The 19,974-nt window shown below is 41.0% G+C and overlaps 2 protein-coding genes across 2 annotated transcripts; one reads left to right on the top strand and one right to left on the bottom strand.

Annotated features, from left to right (window-relative positions):
• The first annotated feature begins 1,820 nt into the window (after nucleotides 1–1,820).
• dlx3b (distal-less homeobox 3b) lies at nucleotides 1,821–3,789 on the top strand. Its single transcript, XM_085360545.1, has 3 exons — nucleotides 1,821–2,163; nucleotides 3,006–3,190; nucleotides 3,472–3,789. The coding sequence occupies exons 1-3, from the start codon at nucleotides 1,821–1,823 to the stop codon at nucleotides 3,787–3,789; spliced, it is 846 nt and encodes a 281-aa protein (XP_085216671.1).
• Nucleotides 3,790–9,964: 6,175 nt separating this feature from the next.
• dlx4b (distal-less homeobox 4b) lies at nucleotides 9,965–13,078 on the bottom strand. The gene is made up of 3 exons (XM_085360544.1): nucleotides 12,757–13,078; nucleotides 11,630–11,823; nucleotides 9,965–10,222 (listed from the first exon to the last, which is right to left on the bottom strand). Exons 1-3 carry the CDS (start codon nucleotides 13,076–13,078, stop codon nucleotides 9,965–9,967), a joined length of 774 nt encoding a protein of 257 aa, XP_085216670.1.
• Nucleotides 13,079–19,974: the final 6,896 nt, after the last annotated feature.

Here is a 19,974-nt window from a genome sequence, read left to right as displayed (position 1 = left end):
AAGGTCTCTTCATCTTTCATGAAGGGAGAAAATTAAAGCGTGTACTAAAAGTTTCGGATAAATTACAGTAAAGATTTGATTTTTTGCAATTTGCAATATTTATAAGGTGAAGGGAAAAAAAGACTGGATGGGCTTTGAGATGTGAGATACAAAATCCAGATACTGGTTAAAGATGATACCGAGGTTCTGAGCAGATGTTACGCTTCATGACTGATTTATGTTTATCGAAAGGGTTGGTGTTATTTTAATGTCTCTGAAATTACAATATCAGGTTATAGGCTTCCACAAATGTAGGCAAATATTAGTCAGCCTTTTTTCTCACTTGTCATAAATAATTATTAAAAAGGGTTTACCAAACATCACACTCCCATTAGTGCAAATTAAATAAATCAATTGTGTCATTGCCATTTAAACATTTAGACCTCTTCTTTTAGAGTTCTTTTAACTTTGGTTCTAACACGGGATCAGATTTTAGCACCAACCGGGTATCTCCTTTAAATTTGTCTTATTTAAAATTTCGTGAACAGAACTTTTGAAACTACAGAGCGGCGCTGCAGGAATTTACCTAAAGAGGGCGGCAGTTCACAACACATGAGAATCTAGAGAGTTGCATAAAAGCAAATCAGAAGCTTCACTTGAAAAGTTTTTAAATAATCTTTAATAGTGAGTCTATGAAAGTTGGTCGTTCAAAATTTTAATTTTAAGCTGTAGATAGAAAAACAATCTTCGTACACCTTTAACTGTATGAAGCTCCAGGTTTTCCTTCTTGCAGGAAGAAAATGAAAGATACATTTGCAATCTCGCACAGCAGGGGGCGCTGTGCACTGTGATTTCATCAGGAGGGACCTAAGCCAAGGAAACACAATGAAAATTATAATGAAAAGTTGTATAAGTGAGAAGGGACGGATTTTAATCATTGATAATATTAGAATAAAAAACATTATATAATAAAACTACAGTTTTACCTCTAATATTATCTAAAGACTGTTATGAACTGGTACAGCGCAGTTCTTAACCGTCATCTTAAACAGTGTTGGTGGAATTTGCATTTACAAAAAGCAAAACACGGACAGTGTGGAGGAATTCAGCCGTAGGCATTATCAGTTGAACGAGTCTTTTATCTATTTGCTGCATCTCTTTCACGTAAAGTCCGCCGTCCGCCAACACCTTTAAATGACAATAGGAGTCTGTGGGAGACGGGTATGCAGCTTTTCAACATGCTGAGCAATGTCTGATCTCTTGGTACTGTTACGAAAACATTGCATAAAACATTGAGGAGACGACCTGGCTGAAGGATTAGTCTTTAGAAAAGCTCTGGGCTACTTTTGTGTTGAAGCACCACGACCCCACTATGCAGCCTGTAGAGCAATTGGGGAGAAAACTGGGCCTTTGGTTTAAGTTTGAACACAGTCTCTAAATGCAATACTTCACGTTTCACACGTGAACAAGTAAATTCAAATGTAAAGGGAACGAAAAAACTCGGGGCAATGGGCTATGTGTGCACATATGCGCTCTTAGCTAAAGGCTGGCTTTCGCCAAGGCTTCGCCCGGAGCGCAAAGGAGGAGGAGGAGAGGGGGCAGTGGAACCAATAGGAAGCCAGCACTAGCTCAGTTCTTTAAAACTGTGTCACAGGGGCAGAGCAATGCCACAACCAAGTTTCTGCAGCTGGAAGAGTTTCAGTGGACTATAGGCTCGTCACAGTCGTGCGTTCAAAGAGCGCGCACACAGCAGTTCTGCGTCGCGAATTTGCTTTGCACAATCCGCAGAAGAAAGGATCCACCAGTGGACTTTCTTTATTCTGGGGGGGACTGCTTTCACAATGAGCGCCGGACAGACGTACGAGAAGAAGATTGCGAGTATTTTGACCGATCTCCCAGGATCTATGAGTTGCCATCCGAACTCCAAGGACTCCCCTACTCTGCCCGAGTCGTCCGTGACGGACATGGGCTACTACAGTGGACAGACGGCCCACGGCCATCATGAATATTATCAGAGTCAGCCGTACGGGCAGCCCATGAACTCTTACCATCACCAGTTTAATCTGAACGGAATGGGAGCTGCTGGAGCGTACGCCACCAAATCTGAATACCCATACACGAATGGCTACAGACAGTACGGACATTACAACAGAGATCACCTGCAAGCTTCACCTCCGGGCTCAGGTAAATGAAGAGATAATCACAGGCTGTGTTTTGTTTTGTATATCTCCAGTGTGCATAATGTGATCTACGCCAACTTTAAATCTAATCACTTGTTTCCCTCTTGCATGATCTGGTTGGACATTTTTTAAAAAGAGGTATCCCTCATAGCAAGTTACATTTCATTATAAACTTTATTTCCTATTTGAATGCCAACTTGGCGCACATTTTGTCATTTTGATTTGATAACAATTGGTAGATATCCAAGTAATCCAAACATAAAAGTATTACAAATATAAAAGCAACGTGGTGCTCACTGATTATTTTATTTCTTGTGCAGTCATGCGTAAAAGATAACATTTGTCCAGTGGTAGTGTGCCGTTTTATGCTACTGTAGTGTTATAATTGCCTACCCTGGACTGAAACAGCAATTAATAGGTATGCATAAACTGGTAAGGGTTAGATGGTAATATATTCACTTCATAAATTTTAATGTTACCAACGTTTAACCTTTGAAGTGAAATGCAAGTTTAGACAAAAATATTTTTTTGAACCGTGAACAGTTTGGTTTCCTTCTTTGCCTCCGATGTTCTTACTAAAGTGCCATACTTGTGTTTTCAACTGAGGAGATTTTTATTATTATTATTTTGATTTAGGAAAATTATTCTCAGTTGTTGTTTTTCCCCCTCCCTGGCTAAATTCCCATATCGCCAAATGTCTTACTACCGTGAGACTGCTACCGTTTTGTTTGTTTTTTAAATTTTATTTTCCTGGTGTTTCATGTTTAAGCCTTTGAGGCCGTTCGAAGTTCTATTCAGTGATCAATATTTATTTATTTATGTGTGTATATATTTATTTATTTGCAGTGAAAGAGGAGCCAGAGCCGGAGGTTCGTATGGTAAATGGAAAGCCGAAAAAGATTCGCAAGCCGAGGACGATCTACTCTAGCTACCAGCTTGCTGCTCTGCAGAGACGCTTCCAGAAGGCACAATACCTCGCCCTGCCTGAAAGAGCGGAGCTGGCGGCTCAGCTTGGCCTCACTCAGACGCAGGTAAGCCACCTGTAAACACCTCACATTTTCCAAATGATCAGCGCTTTAAAGTCACGTGAATTAGGGTTTCCCCAGTATGGCCAATAATGTAACCTTTAATAACACCCTGGTGCGTAATTACGCACAGCATATATGCTTTTTGTGTCTGCACTGGATATCCCTAATTTAGGTAAACGATTAAAAATTAAATGCGCTGCTATCCTGAAGTTAAACACTCTTTGAATAAACTAGAATCACAAACATTTTAACATAACAGTTAATGCTGATCCTCTGATTCGTAGGTCAAGATCTGGTTCCAGAACCGGAGATCCAAGTTCAAGAAGCTGTACAAAAACGGCGAGGTTCCCTTGGAGCACAGCCCCAATGCCAGCGACTCCATGGCCTGCAACTCCCCGCCATCTCCCGCTGTCTGGGACAACAGCAGCACCCCTCAGAACACCCCGATCAGCAGACCTCAGGTGCCGCAGCCGACGCACAGTTCATCGCCGCCGTACCTGGAGGATTATAATAACCACTGGTACCAGCAGGGATCACACCTACAACACCCGGGAGCCGTGCACCACCCAGTCCCGCAGCAAAGCGTGGGAGCTGTTTATTAACACTGACTCAAGAGCAGATTTCTGTCTTCGGTTTTATTTCAAGCGAGGTCTCTCCACAATGACTCTGCAGAGAAAACGATGACTGGACCGGGAGACAAACCTGAGATGAAACATTGCTGTGGTTTTTTTTTTTGTTTTTTTTTTAGATGATCAAGAATGTTTCAGAACTGGGTTTCCATTCACAAAAGTACATAAGGGATTTCTGATCACTTGTGGCAGCATATTTAACGGACATCTGGCGTGTTTTTAAATTATTTATCGCTTCAGTTTTTTCCTTACCTTCTTTTGTAAATGAATAAATGGTAAATATGCAAGTTTTTTTTAAATAAATAAGATGCCTATACACAAACCGAATAATAGCAAAAAGAAAAACAGAAAAACAAAACAAAAAACAAAACTGTGCGGTTGATCCATGCTACATCAAATCTTGTGGGTTTGTAGAGAGCGCTCAAAACAACTCAGGTCATATTTATATGGATTTGTACAAAATGTCGAAGGCTGTAAATATGTGTTTATATGCAGAACCACTATGATCATATTTGTTCAAACGGAACGACTGCACTGTGGTGCTTTCAAAAACCTTCTTTGTTTTTTGTTTTTTTTATATTCATGTAATTAGTCCACTTGTTGCCTTCCTGTCAATTGAATAAAGGTGTTAATTGTACGTGGTGTGTGAAGCCCCTTTCATAAAGAGCCTGTCGAGAGACGCACTGGAAAACCGTGCACACATCTCAGTGTTTTCAGTTTATGTCACCTTAAACTGCGACGCATTTTCAAACCAGTTTGAACTGGATTGAACTGTGGAAGATTTATTTGCACTGGAAGCAGACATTATAATTACGGCTTATACGGACATTTGTAAAGAACAACAAATATGCAAGCGGTAGCCTATGCTTTAAATGTATATTTAATATATTTACTATATATATTTTACGTAACTTTATTTCAACTTCTAAACTGGCCAGTGCCAACATCTGTGCCGAGAGGCGTCTGCTGTTACAGGCGCAGGTACAGTGCGGCTTTTTTGGGATTTAGTGGCGCGCTGACGTGTAGACACATTGGAGTCACTCAGTTTTATTACGATTCTGCTGCCAGATAACAAGAAAGAGTTCAGTGTGTATGTGTGTTAGTAGGGGAGGGAGCGGGGTGGTTAGGTGAAGCAAGACTGTTCCGAGGGGAATCTCCCACGCACGTATGAACGCGCATAAGAATGGAAGAAAACAGTGCCAAATATTGAAGGTACGACAAAACACAAGCGCGTTTGTGTGTGTGTGGGAGAGCGCGCACCCGTTTAAAGGTTTATTCATTCCCTTTGCGTTGGCAGACTAGTTTTCCTCGCCTTCGCTACCGTCATTCACACAGTGATATAAAAGACACTTTTTTTTAATCTCACAAAAGGGCTTTCCCAGGTGATAACATAAAACAGGCTGTGTGTGCGCTCACAAAAGCTGGGGGAAAACACCTATATGAATCACCTGAGAGACGCTTCATAAACACGACATCGACTGTTGTGACAGCTACAATAAGGCTGTCACAGGAAAAGAAGAAGAAGAAGAAGAAGAAGAAGAAAAAACAGCTTTCCCCGCTACACACCACCCCCTTCCCCAGCCTCGACCCTTGCGTCAGCTAATAAATAATGACAGTGGACAATAACCTCGGTTTGGCCACATAAACCTTGCGTTATTAAATATGCAGCCCAAAACTGACATGATGGAGAGCCGCTAATGGCGAGCTTATCCACATGGACCACCAAAGCGCCATTACGCACTGAGCGAAAACGTAGGGTGGGGCAGGGGCTAAGGGTGTGAGAGGTTTATAACCTTTTATACTGCTTCTAGTAACAAGAATGGTATGCCCCCATGAGTGGAGCTGTTAATGTATGAAACTTCACTGCAACATGATGTCGGGTTTCCCTAAATAATTTCGCTGATTTCTCAATTTACCTGAGACAGGAATAAAAAAAATATTTCAATAAGGCTTAATACTGATATCAGCTTTAAAAAAATAATTCTCGTTTCTAATTAATAAATAGTTTTATGTTAGGAAATTAAACCTTGGATAATTTAGCTATATTAGCCAAACGTAAACCTCAAAGTGCAATATTGGAAAAGAGTACATTAACGCAAATTACAATAAGAAAAGAGCTTTAAACTAAAATAATAATAATCATTATTATTATTAATATTATTATAAATCAGTAATCAGAAAAACTTGTAGGGATAAAACAATAATAATAATAATTATTATTATTATTATTATATTGTTTTTGTTGTTGTTGTTGTTGTTGTTCGATATAAACTATGTTTTCAAATTGTTTAATTATTTTACATTTAATTTTTAATTAAAAAAGAATAAAAAATACACAGCTATATTGACTCACATAATGCAAATCTGAGGGATATTAAGAAATATAATGGCAGCTATAATAATAAGTATTGGGCTGTAGAAAAATAGTTTATACTTTAAAATATTGGATATATTTCCCACGTTTTTGTCATTAAGCTGTAATAAAAACCAAGTGTTTTTCCACACCCTTTGTAGTGTGTTTAGAGATTACGTTTATCCTCAAAGTTTCTGCCAGACTTCACACACATTCTCTCATAATTCTGCTGTAAACAGTGAAATGTATCACAGCTCCCAGTTCTGTTTCCCTAATGTCTTCTTGGCTTATTTCTCTGAACCCAACACCAGTTGCCTATGGCTTCAGTCATCATGTCGATGCCCTGTGCTGATTTGACAAAAGCAATATGATTACTATTGCCTTTTAATATCAATGAAATCTCATCAAGAACACATGTGACCTCCCTTCAGCGGCTCCCTCAGCGTGTGTGGGCCTCGGCCGTAGCTGTCAGGGGAAACATTTGTGCACTTGTGTGTGTGGGCTGTAGGACATGTCGATGTATGTCATGCCTAAACATCAACAAGTGTAAGTAGCCACGGAGGTGGAGGTGAACTGTTGAACTTGAATGTGATCCTGCATGGCACGACATCACAGCACCCTAAATAGAGCTGTTGCTCAGGCCCCTGTAACCCTTCTTCTCCTTTTTCCCACTGCAACAATCAACAGTGTGGTGTCAGCACTTGTCCCCAGGGTGCAGCAAAACGGGTTGATGCGGAGGTCGGCAACTCAAATGTATCCATGGAAAGACTCTCAGCAGCTGTCCTGCACTGAGTCCCTGCATGGGCTGGGCCTTGGCTGCATTAGGATCACTCATGCTCTCCATTTTGCTGCAAACTTGGACGAAATGATGGGAGAAAGGCATTCTTGACAGCTGTGGACTTGTGAACCCTGCCTGACCTCAGGCCATGGCTGGGCCGGGCTGTGTGTTGATGCTTCACAGCCAGTCGTCACAACCCGATGAAGCCACGAGGAGACCTTTGTGCATCTTACCTTGGCCTATAAATTAAAGCTCAGGATTTAAAGACTGTCAAATGCTGAAAAGGAGAAAAGGAAACTATATTTTCCCACACTTTCATTTATGATAACACAGGCATGCTCGAATTGAATTCACTGAATCTAAGTGTGAGTCAGTGTACATACCTTTCTGCCTGCATTGTGTTTGTAATCCCTCCAGACTCTGTGTGCATCATGCCACAGAGTAAGCCAGGCCTTCCTTCAGACAAAACCAAATCATGCATTCACTCTCTCTAACAGGGAAGCTGCTCACAATTACCCGAGATGTCAGATCACTCAAGTTAATAACAATAATCACCCCAGAGACCTGCTATGCCATTCACCCATTCAAAGCAAGTGGGATTTAATAACAAGCTATTTTCCCTCTTATTGCTATCCTGCAATTAAAACCCATCAGACAGTTCGTATCTGATAACCCAGACCATCCACATCACTGATACAGTCAGACTTGGCTTTATCATTACCCTTCAACCCACCACCCCAGCTTCCACCCCCCTCCTCTTTAGCCTGTCTATTACACCAGGAGTCTTTTCACTTTCTCTTCAATCCGCCTGCATGATAATTGCCCCCCCGTTTGAAAGGTCCTACTCTTCTCTGTCCAACTCCACAAGCCCATTATTCTAATCTGGAGATGTGAAATTGCCTATAATTTTCCCTGATGCCCCGTCACTTGCTTCAGCAATGCTCGCTTCTTCTTCCCTGGGTCCGCATGTTTAACAAGGCACATAATCATCAGGAATGAGGAAAAGGGCACGAGGGTGTATATATATATAAAGAAGGAGATGTTAATGTAACACAATGCTTGTCGTTATGTGAGAAAATCAGCTCGGAGGAGCGAAAACACGGGGCTATGGTGTGGCTTTGTTCTTCACAGGAGCACCACAGAAGGCTTTAGAGCTCCCGAACAAGGTACCACTTCTCTGACTAGGTAAGGCAGGGCTGATTGCATGCTGTGCGACTGAGTGTTCTGGTGACTTGGTGTGGACATGCAGCTAGAAATGGGTGTTATTTTATGTTTTTGTATCTAAAGAGGCTGTTTTGCAACTAAAGCTTGTTTTTACCAGGTGCTCCGCTAGAAGTTCACTTAGCTTTTGTTTAGAATTATGAAAGGTGGCTGTCTGGATTATTATGAATGCATTTTCTGGGAACTTCTCTACTTCAGCATGAGGCATGAAAATCCTTTCACCACACAACTAAAATATGCAGAATTTTCAGCAATGTACTTTATAGCAACACAAGTTTAGGATAAATATTTCCAAAAGGCTTCACTTTATTTTTTTAAACCCTGAGTGTGACATCAGGAAAAAAAGATAACTAATGCTTGCCAGACAGTTTGAAGCAGCAGAGTGATGAATGAAAAAGACAAAAAGAAGTCACTGGCTGTTTCTCTAAGCTTCATTAAGCAGAAATCAACTCTCCATTTAATCAAGAGCATCAGCCCCGATTGTTTGCAAAGGTATAAAGAGCTAATTCTCCGTGTTTAAACAGTCTAAGCACTAGAATTAGCAAATCATTTCAAAAGACTATAAACCAGGCGAGGTTTATTGTCGGGACAGAGCAGCCATTTATCATCTGATTATGATAGGGCGAGTTTGCTTTTTGATCTCACTGGAAAACAAGGGAAATATTGTAAAAATGCTTTCTTGCACGTCATCTCCGCTCTCCACTTTGATGATGAAAAAAGATGGATGGTGGATATTCTCTTCAACGTCTTTAAACGCATACAACTGTGTGTTTTTAGACTAAACACATTTTATAACCAACACCCAAAACAAGCAATAAAAATGCAGTGAAATGTTATTTTTGAATAATATTAAAGGTATTTTTAGCTGTAATACTGGCTTTCAGATAAAAGCATTTTAACAGCACGTGTCTTAGAGTTTTTATCCTGTGCAGAAATGTTACGTTAAAACTCAGCCACGGTGCGTAAAGGTGGCCACCCTCTCTTTTTTGTCTCAGCTGGAAACAACTGCTTTCCTGTAAGGCAACAGCCTTCCTTTCGATTTATATCGAGCCCAGTCATACTCAAACGGTAAAACCAAAACAGCCTACGAAACCGAAAAAAGATACCAGGGCCGATATTTGCTTTTTGTCTAACAGAAATCAATCCCCAGGTGTTTTGACAATGGCTGTCGAAATTCAAGCAGGGTCGCAGGTTTTTGTGGATCGCAGTTCAGGAGTGTTGATGGACAAAAGACAGCTTTTATTCTCGCACGGCATTATCACAGGCCGAGCTGTGCAGTGCTCAGAAAGCTCTGAAGAGTTTAAGCTTGTGTTTGTCAGTGTCTCATAGCACCGGTTGTTATTAATCCAGGCTTCTTTAAGGAACCGGCAATTCCATCTTTCTTTTGAAATTACCTGAAAGTGAGGGGAAGATAAAGAAACCTAAGCAAAGACATTTAGTGACAATAAAGTGACAGCTGGTTAACTGCTGGCTAATAAAGCAGACGCACGGACACAGTATATTTGAAAAAAGTTATTTTATCCAGAATGTCTTTTAAACTGCACACACAAACCCACGTTTCACTGATGTCAGACCCTGCAACAAGAGCTTGCAGTGATATAACGCCCCCCCCCCCCCCTTTTTTTTCTTTGATGCCTGAATAGTTCTTGTAGTGAGAATTTTAAAATTCAAAACACACACAGAATACAGTGAATATAAACAAGGTCTCCTAAACTCTCAGTTCTGAGAGGAGACCTCTGGAGGCACCAGCAAGTTCAGTGCAGCCCGATGGACTCAAGTGTCCAAAAACTGTCCACTCACATCATCTGAGGCCTGTGCATCGCGTCCTGATGATGAGGGTGATGATTCGGATACCAATGACCGAAAGTGTTCATGTAACTGCTCGGATGGACCGGGGCTCCTTTGTTCGCCATAGAGACCTCCCATAGCTGGGGCAATGCGGGCGAGCAGGGAGAGATGGAGCTGGTGCCGTGGAGATGTTCTCCCTCTGATCCGCTGCCATGCTTCATGATCTTTTTGTACTTGGAGCGCTTATTTTGAAACCATATTTTCACCTAAAGTGGGAGAACAAAAGAGAAAATGGGCATAATTGTCACTGCAGTTAACAATCAGCAGCAATATAAAAGAAATCTCATTGTCGTTTTCTTTTTATTAGCATATTTCCCCCGCATTAAACTCGGTGCTCTTTTCATCATAAACTACCCCGAAGGGAACACTGTGAGCAATAAAGAAAGTAAAACTCATAATAACTCATCTTTTGGGGTTGTTTTTGCAAGTCCCAGGCCTAATCTTGGCGCACAGTTAGCTATTCAGCCTTGCAGATGAGTGCCACTTGTTACCCATTAAAGCTAAGCCCTTTTATTGTTCGCTGTTTTATAAGTCTAGTGATGCATGAGTGTGACAGCAACAAGCCGGGACTGAAAGAATTGTGAAATAAAAGCGGCTCCAAACGCGCCGTGATAGGTCAGCGAAAATGTTTGTGGGTTCAGTTCATGGTGGCTATTTTTATACCCGAGAACAATGGTGTGAATATTCATTTTTTTTAAAAGAAAGCACCAAAGAGCCCGCTGGATATCTAGGCAACAACAACAGCACCAACAACCACACGAATGGCAGAACAACTGGGAGATAATTGTCGGGAGAAGTGTTCAGGGATTAAGAATAAAGTGCAGGAGGCGGCTGAGATGACAGGGTGGATTTCATAATATTGTTTATCTTCTATTTTAAAACTCTGACGACTTAATCGTTTAACTTTAGAACTCAACTGAAACAAAAAAAAGTGATCCAAAGGTCTCATTTTTGTCCCATCCGAGGGGGGTCAGTTGACACGTGCACCTGTTTGTCTTGGAAACGCGTGTAATTATTATAGTGCGTGTGCATGTGTGCTTGTGTGGCCTATAGGTACTGAAAGACTTACAACTACACCGTAAAAAAGTACGTAAAAACGAATAAATACAAGCATATCCCATTGTTAGGGGCTGGTTTAATACTCTATAATAAACTACTGAAAAACATCTGCCAACCACTGCTTTTGCATATATTTTTTCCTCCTTTTGGTAATTTTGTTCCTACTGCAGCCACTGATCACAAAAACTCTTCAAGGACCGCAAATGACAAAAGAGATACAGCCAGTAAATAAGGAATGCATTAAGGGATAGGGGTATGAAATTGCTGTGATCCTCGATAATGCTGCAAGTATTTCTTTTCAATCATATCCAACACTATCCTCTTTCACTAATACATATATTTTATTCAGTCTACCATGAGTCACACTGATTCAAAATTGTTGTATATAAATTATTAGTCTATACAAGGAGTGGAAATGTTGCAAGGGAGTCATTTTAACCATAACATATTGACTATTTCTAGCTTTCACTACATCCTCCTAAATAATCCGTTTATTAGTTAATATAGTGCATAAACGACAGAGAGCCTCGCAAAGTGATGCGTTTAAGGCCTACCTGAGTTTGTGTGAGCCCCAGCTTTGCCGCAAGGTCTGCGCGCTCCGGTAAGGCCAGATACTGTGTCTGCTGGAAGCGCTGGTGCAGAGCCTGCAGCTGCAGACTGGAGTAGATGGTCCGAGGCTTGCGAATTTTCTTCCCTTTTCCATTTAGACGAATGTCTCTGCCTTCAATCACAGAGGACTTGTCGTGGTCTTGAAGATGAAACACAGAGCACAGAGTTTGAGCAGAAGAAGACGTCCGATTTATGAGTTTTCATCATATCCGTCAAACCAAAGCGTAAAAGTCCCATTGGACAAGCTTTGAACGTGGTCTCTGAGCAAAACCTACAGTTGCAACCAACACGAAGACCAGAGGAGTAGTTCGGTTTTACAGCCTTAATGCATACAAATTGTAGTCTCCGGATACTGCATCTGATAGGCCCTGGACGCCAACACAAAACGCCAGGGCCTGAAACGAATTACATTTGCGCATCAGATATTAATCTAATGCTCCCAAATTCTACCTTAATCTGGACGGAACATTTTAGTGCGAGCTTCACGTGGCAATGTTTACACTTCTAAGCTTTCTGGATCAGAAGGCCGTAATGCCAACAACACACGCAGCAAATGATCACACACACAAGGATGAAAGGACGGTTTTATTCCGACACCACTGGGTTAATGTGCATTAACAATAGGGGTACCTGTGGTAGGCCCAGACCATACTCAGAGAATATTATTAATATAATAATTAATATTTAATGCGACTGCATATCTTTCTTATATAACAAGGCAAAGAAAGAACACCCTACCGAGACTTAATCCTTTATTATTTCTGCATTAATAATAATAAAAATACCCCAATGTGAACGTACCTCCACTAAAATTATTTTTTTAGTAAATCTTTGCAATGAAAAAAAAAAAAAAAAAAAAAAAAAAAAAAAAAAATATATATATATATATATATATATATATATATATATATATATATATATATATATATATATATATATATATATAATCAACTCACTACACATCTAAACGCGCTTTCCCCCCCTCTCCCTTGCCATGTGCGCAAATAGACTTAAGGCATATCAGTTTATGGCCGTTAATGATATACAACAGTTCAGTGACTTTCTCACGTACCTGTGTGCTCTAATCTGCTGTGGGTCACACTGTTGCTGTTGCTGTGATTGCTGTGTTGGTAGGGCATGTAAGCGGACGGGGGATGAGTGTTCACCGTGCCGGGGTAGGCGTAGCCCAAAGAGCGGCCATAGGACGCGGTACCAGGAAAGGGGCTTTCGTGCTGGGAATGGCCAGCAGCTTGCAAGCCGTGAACCGGATAAACGTGAGAGAGTCCGGAGGAGTGCTGCTGGTGCGTCGAGTGTCCGTGTCCGAATTCTAGAAAGGCCGACTTGGAGGGATCTGAGCCATTCAGACTGTCAGGGATAAAACCCACAGACATCATTAGCTAATGCGCAAGTCCACAAACCGTCGCTCTGAAGAGGGTTTCATGAGTTCTGTCGGACAGCCTGGAAGAAATCCACGCGTAACTCCAACGCATCATCAGCGAGAAAAGAGCCCCCAGTGGTTACAAGTTGTGGGGTGCATGCTCATAACTGTCGGGGAGTCAAAAAAAATCAAATAAAAGCGAAAGGATCCGTCTTTACATCACGAACAGAGCTCACATGGTTCTTCAAACACCTCCTGCCTGCAGAACCTCAAACTCACACTGGCTTCCATCTACGAGCGCTCTGATTGGTCTTCGGCAGCCAGCTGTCACTGAAGCTCCGCCATTAACTTCATTAACATATGATAGACCTATACAGGATGCAGCTCTGCAGCCCAGAGGCACCTCCTTCCATAGATTAGCAAATAAATATAATTACTATTTATTCCTTTCTCCATTAAGCAATATAAACAACAACTCCCAGGACAATAATCTCATTTTGAGAATTTGAAAAAGAGAGGAAAAACGAGCCAAACTAAATTTATTTGACTTTATTTACTGAATAATATGTGTTTGTGTGTTTCCATGTGCCCGACGCTCTTTTACAGAACGAATCGGACTCATTCGGGGGTGTAAGCAATTTAGTAACCAGCAGAAAAACATCATGCTAATTTTGCTCATTCTTATGTGGCGTTAATGATCACGATTAAGGTCGGGATTGTGAACGCTGTTTTTTTCCAAAGCTCCAGTGTTTTTCTTCTGGTTTTAATAATCGAAATTAAGGCAAACGAAGTTTCTAATAAATTCTTCCTGCATCAAATCTGCGACAAAAAGTTTAATTTCTAAATTTCAGCAGTGTACTCAACGACATTCCTGCACTGTGCTGCCAGAAAAAAAAAGAATTAAAAAAAATATAGTAGTTTACTGCGAATAACCCCTGAACTAACCCTAAAATCGTCGAGAGACATTTTCCAGTATTTGGAAATTCACTTCTTTGATATTGCAACAAACACTTAAAAAATCTTAATAAATGCAAGTACATATACAACTGCTTACAAAGCATGCTTTATTTATTTATTAAAGTGTAACAGGAAATGTTTTTGTTCATTTAATGCTCATTAAAATGTCATATTTTCATTATTTTAGCTTGTGTAATGCTTCTACAGTCAATTTAAACGCAGGGAAATGCGGGCAATAATACACAGAGATTCAGTGACACACATTTTTTTTTAAAGTATGTGTCATTTATTAGTCTTAGAAGGTTCTGGCTACTGCAGATGTGTGAATGTGACAAATATTTCCAGACATATTTCCATACCCTGGAAACCAGAGGGAGAAATAGAAGACAAAGAATAACAAAGTCCGGTATTTATTTATTTTGTTCTGTGAAACTAAGGGAAAAAAAAGGTCAGCCCACACGTCACTCATATTGTCACCACACGATAAGGTTTATAAAACAAGGGAAACTTGCCAAAAGAGGGCAGAATTGCAACTGCGTGGTCAGCAAAATCTAGAAGGTGCTCGTGGATGCAGATGGAGAGACAACTGTGGCAAGAGGCCCAAAGTAGTAATAACTGTTTCTATATTTTCAGGCATGCCTGTTTCAGTCTGGAGCTGCAGTCTCAATCGACTACTACGAGAAAGCTACTGCGGCTACCGAGGCTTTTGCTTTCAATAAAACCACGTTTTACAACACAGTTTGATACAGATCTCAGATAAATCACATATAAGCTGCAGCGAAATTATAAACAGAGTGTTTGGTGGGTTGAGTGTGGTGCTGCGCTGCTGTCCAACCCCGTCATTTTGGTCATGTCCCTACCCTGCCTGAAACTACTGGGAATCCAGCGGCATTAAAGGGCCTGCTGGGGGCTGGACTGCTTCCCAAATCTCCCCACAGGCCTCAACCATGCAGCCAGCCAGAACAAAGCCACAAATTATTATCACAGTCAAATTTCAGTCACAATAAACGAAGAAGAAAAAAATCGGCAGTGAGGCCAGTTTCATATTGTGGGCGACACTGGCTTCACACATAAGAGTTGTAAATGGAAATGGTCTCTGGGAAATTAGAGGTGTTACGTCCATTGGCGTTTTACTGCAACATTATTGTGTTACTGCAGCGTGGAGATTGGAGTTGGAGGGAACTGATGTGACTTTTGGAACAGGTGTTGCTTTCACGGCTTAAAACACCATTGCGCACCGCACAACGCACGGCCTCAGTTTAATTCTTTGAAGGCATGGCCTGTATACAGACACAGCTCTGGTCTTAGGCACTTCCTGGATGTGTGTCAGAGCTAAGGGAAGGGAGGAAGCAAGGTGAGGAGGCTCTTTAAGGTTTGTAATTATGCCTGTATTACCGGTAAAGAACAAAGGCGGGCCCTGCAGTCATAGGGCAGGGATGGACGTTGCTCTATTAATACACGCACAGGGATGATGTTAGAAATAGTCACACTCCTGAATGCAGCCCAGACTTACTGGCGTCTTACTGTGCTGCACAATGCGCATGAGCGTCAAATCTGCAGAGGTGTGTTTGACATAGGTGTTCTCTCTCTCTCTCTCTCTCTCTCTCTCTCTCTCTCTCTCTCTCTTAAACACACACAAGCACGCAAACCGATCGAGTTTGTCCATCTCTAATGCAGAGTGACAGTGTTCTTTGTGTACACACCAGAAAAAACACACACTCCCAGGCAACTGCCGCCACTGTGATCTTCCCCACTGTGGCACGTCTTGTTCTACAAGTAACCCTGTGCTGCTGGAGCTGAGCCGAGGCCCAGATACAGGATGACAGTCCATGACCCCCACACACCCCGAGAAGTGGATGCAAGCATTTATTATCACAGGCTCAACTCAGCACATAATAGACCCGAATAAAGACCCACATGTCCAATTTAAGCGGCACAGCCTGATGGCTCTGAAGCCGAGGCGTGCTTTGACACAATTATCCAACTAGGAATGGATCAGAAACAACATCCCAGGATTTTCTTAAATTATTTTGTGAGATTGAGGAATATCTATGTCGCATATGTGCATGCTTTCGTATTTTAGGTGTTAAGATTGAAGAAAGCTTCCTAGTTTGCCGGTAAAAAATAAAAAAATAAAAAATAAGAATGTGTCCGAACGAGGCGGCTGTGTTTCATCTGTGCAGACAATAGGCCTGACATTTTTCTGACTGTTCTTTGCCCCAGGAAAAAAGAAAATAACGAAAGAAGTAGAGAAGAGAGAAGGTTCCAGAGTGGAGCTGAGGATGAACAGCCTTAATCTCACCTCCAGGCGAAGTCATCACACAGAAACACTCATATCTGCACCGGCCGGATCCTCATTCCTTAAGTGCCGTGCCTTTGCTGGCAGCCTGTGAGGGCCCACAGAGTTCAGCTGTGTCACATGATCAGCATCATTCCAGTGCCGGGTACACACAGATCTAATGTGTACTCACTGGTTCCTCTGACTAAAAATAAAACACCTGCTCATTGGATTATTTTTTTCATCACGCAATTTCCTCATGAAATTTGTTTTTGCCAGTCGAACCACAGAGAAGACGGACTGCGGTTTCATGTTTCCCCCACCGCTCATTAATTTAAATGTTATTTATAATTTCACAACAGAACAGCTCACCACTCACCACTTCAAGTTCATGATACTTTTTTTAATAATCTCCTCATTAGCGAATAATAAAACTAAGGTTTTTTTGTTTTAAATTCAAATACAAATATTTCTTTCCTCCTTAAATTCAACATGTTTTCGTTCGTAAATATATAATTTTCAATAAGTTTTGTTTAATAAGGTAGTTTTGTGAAAAAGTTCGTGTCTGCAGTCTAGCTATTATTATTTGCAATTTAATTAAATTAATTCTATTCTGTTTTCACATTTTATTTTATTTTTTTTTACTAAAAAAAGTTTTGGAGCCAATAAATAAATAAATAATTAAAGATGCCAGTGTGCTAGCAATCAATAAAATGGAAAAAGAAAAAATGCTAATATGACTATTCAGCATCTTCAAATAATTAAAATGCAGGGAGAAACGATCTTTTTCTTGATGAATTCTTTGCGAAATATTCAGACTAAAATAGCCCAAGGTCCAAATATACATTATTATACCAGTTATAGTTCTTATGACGCATTTTTGTGCAATTACAAAATTTAAATTGTTTTTTAGATTTTAATCCGACCCATTTATTGAGCTATCTGTCAAAATTCGGCACCAAAATAAAGACGAAACGAGAAAAGGGGACACAGGACATAGAGAAAATGGGTAGATAGCCTGAATAGCTCAGAGGAAAAAGACACACGTACAATTAAATCTAAAAGCTAAAGTGACTCGAAGTGAATATTGTTGCGTGGGAAATGCCGGAATGTGCCTGGTTTTCCAATCTTAAGCACTAAATTCATCATTGGCATAATTGTTGCCAGACAGCAGATGACAGCAGCATCGCCCACTGCCGCTCACGGTTAAACTTAAACTTAAAACTGACTGGTTAAATACAGATGTCTAGGCAACTCTGTACAAAAAAGAAAGAAAAGAAAAAAGAAAAAGATATAAATAAAAATCCTTCAGGAAACCGTTAGCCGCAATATGCAGGATGAACCATTCTAGTGCAGCCTGAGCTTGATGGCACACGGGGCATCTGATTTAAATGGCTTCATTTGCAAATTATGCATTGCTGATTTTTCTTTCTTTCTTCCAGCCTTCTTCTCTGGTTTAGTGGCGGCTCCAAATACCCAGTTGGTATTATTCTGACTGTGGGCGCACACCGTGACCAGTGCACGCACTTATCTCTCCATGAAAATGCCACTGTGTCAGCAGGCACTAACCTGTCCGCATGGATACAGTGAGAGCCCAGCTGATGGACAGGCAGTGGGAGTGTATAGAGGTACATCTCCAGGCCTGCTCCACATCTGGAACAAAGAAGCCAGTCTGGGTCTACCCTCGGTGTTTACAGCTCTGTTGTTTTTTCACACTCCTCGCAAAATCTTGCCCAAACACACATTCCAGACTCACCAGCTCAACATGGGGGAAAAAAAATGCTATATTTTTCCACTGTAAATCTTGCCCCCAGTACCAAGGGAGGCAGGCAGAACAACAAAAGCTTGAAGCTGGCATGGATCAGTGGAGGCGACAGGAGGGTGGCAGCGGCTCCAGAGAAAGAGAGAAAATCCTGCGTGGCTGGGTGGCTGACATGGCACATGAGTTTAACTGAGGTCAGAAACGGCTGATGGGATGGCATCACAGGCCTTTACAACATTTCTGAAGACACGTGATGCTAGATTCAAGCAGTATTTTTAATTAATATTATTTTTTATCAACACTGATTTTGACAGAGAACATCTTCAGGCCATAAATCTCCTTCTTAAACAATAAAAAGATTCACAGCATTCATTAAGTCACTACAAAGGCCCACAGGTTTAACAAGCTGCATATGTTTAGACAAGTAAGAAATTAAAATGTGCACAGCATCACAATAAAAAAAGCAAAACACCTTTTCTCTCAGTCCAGAGCAGATGAGGTGATGGGAGGTAGAAATGATAAAAACACTGGGCGATGATTTCCCTAGGGGGAATCACAGATGCACACCCGATCAACATACAATGACACAGGGCTCAGGGTTGCCAGGTTTAGACACTAGGTCCTGTTAAAGACCGGTTTACCAGGTCCAAGGATTATCCATCTGAAATTACCTGCCCCTCTGGTAACTTGAACTCCTTTTGTGGTCTGCAGGGCAACTGTGTGCAAGACAAGCATCGGTTTGAAATGCCAGAGGTGACGGGGATGACAAACCGTGGAGGATGGGACGCCTGTCTGAGCAGCAGAATGGATCACACGGGCAGCGGCTCCAGGTTGAGAGACACGGCTGTAACCTTTATCTCCCATCGACGAGGATCTTGTGAGAATTTCTGACAAGGAACATGTAAACTAAGTGTCAAAACAAGTTTCCAGTAAAGCAGAAACACCTACAGCAGATCACCTATTATGTATGACTATCCTTTAATAAGGGAATTAATATTTGGCCCCATATAGATCTTTCACAGCCGTGAGGTCAAAGCCCTTTCTTTATACCTCTTCACTGGGAACAACTTGACTGGATCAAGTTTAGCTCCTGACAACAAGCCCTGGCTCTGTCAAGTGTTAAGTTCCATTGTGACCTACAACAAGACACAATGCCCCTGCAGCACCCTGCCTCTACTGGGCTGCCTATCAAATGACAACATCTCTCGGAGAAAAGCTTGGCAAATTGATATTAAGAAATGCACCTTGGAAGTATCATGTGCTCCTTTTTAAATTTAAAAAGAAAATAAAAGAAAAAAATCAGTACAGTGTACATATAAAATAGGAACAATGATGTGTACAGTACAGATTCTATCCTGTACCTTTACTGCTTTCATAGGAATTTAGAGGTTAAGGAGCAGGTAGGTGCTGCTAATCAAATGCACTTTATTAACTGATCAGCAGCAAGTGTGAGCACCTTTATAAAAGCAGAGGCTTTGATAGTTCTGATCCCTCAAGAGCTACATGTCAGACTCTACAGGGCTCCGTTAGCGTGTTAGATGTTAAAGTTTGTGACGGTACGATTACAGAAAGACTTCCTCCAAAATTCCTCCACAGCAATGCGAGGGAGTCATAAAGTCATATGGAAAACAATGGCTTCAAGTTACCAAGTTATTGCTGCTAAAGGTGCTGCTACAAGCTAACGAATCATGGGGGGTACTTATTTTTTGCAAAAGGATGTCGAGTACAAACTTCTACCAATAAGGAAAAAAATGTTGGTCACATGACAAATATATTATGCCAAGGTGCCACTATGACAGAAACCAGTATAAGCTGGACAATGACAAATTCTCTCTCCTCCTGTTTAGGTTATTATGAAACAACAACTGTGATAAAGCTCAGAAAAAAATCTATAATTATACAGCACAGCATGTAA

Source organism: Diplotaxodon limnothrissa, linkage group LG8 (genome assembly GCF_057381915.1).
Source record: "Diplotaxodon limnothrissa isolate DT_005_m linkage group LG8, D_limnothrissa_male_GT1.1, whole genome shotgun sequence".
NCBI classification, from domain to species: domain Eukaryota; kingdom Metazoa; phylum Chordata; class Actinopteri; order Cichliformes; family Cichlidae; genus Diplotaxodon; species Diplotaxodon limnothrissa.
The sequence above is the reverse complement of the archived record's forward strand: the minus strand, read 5'-3'. Positions and strand labels throughout refer to the sequence as shown.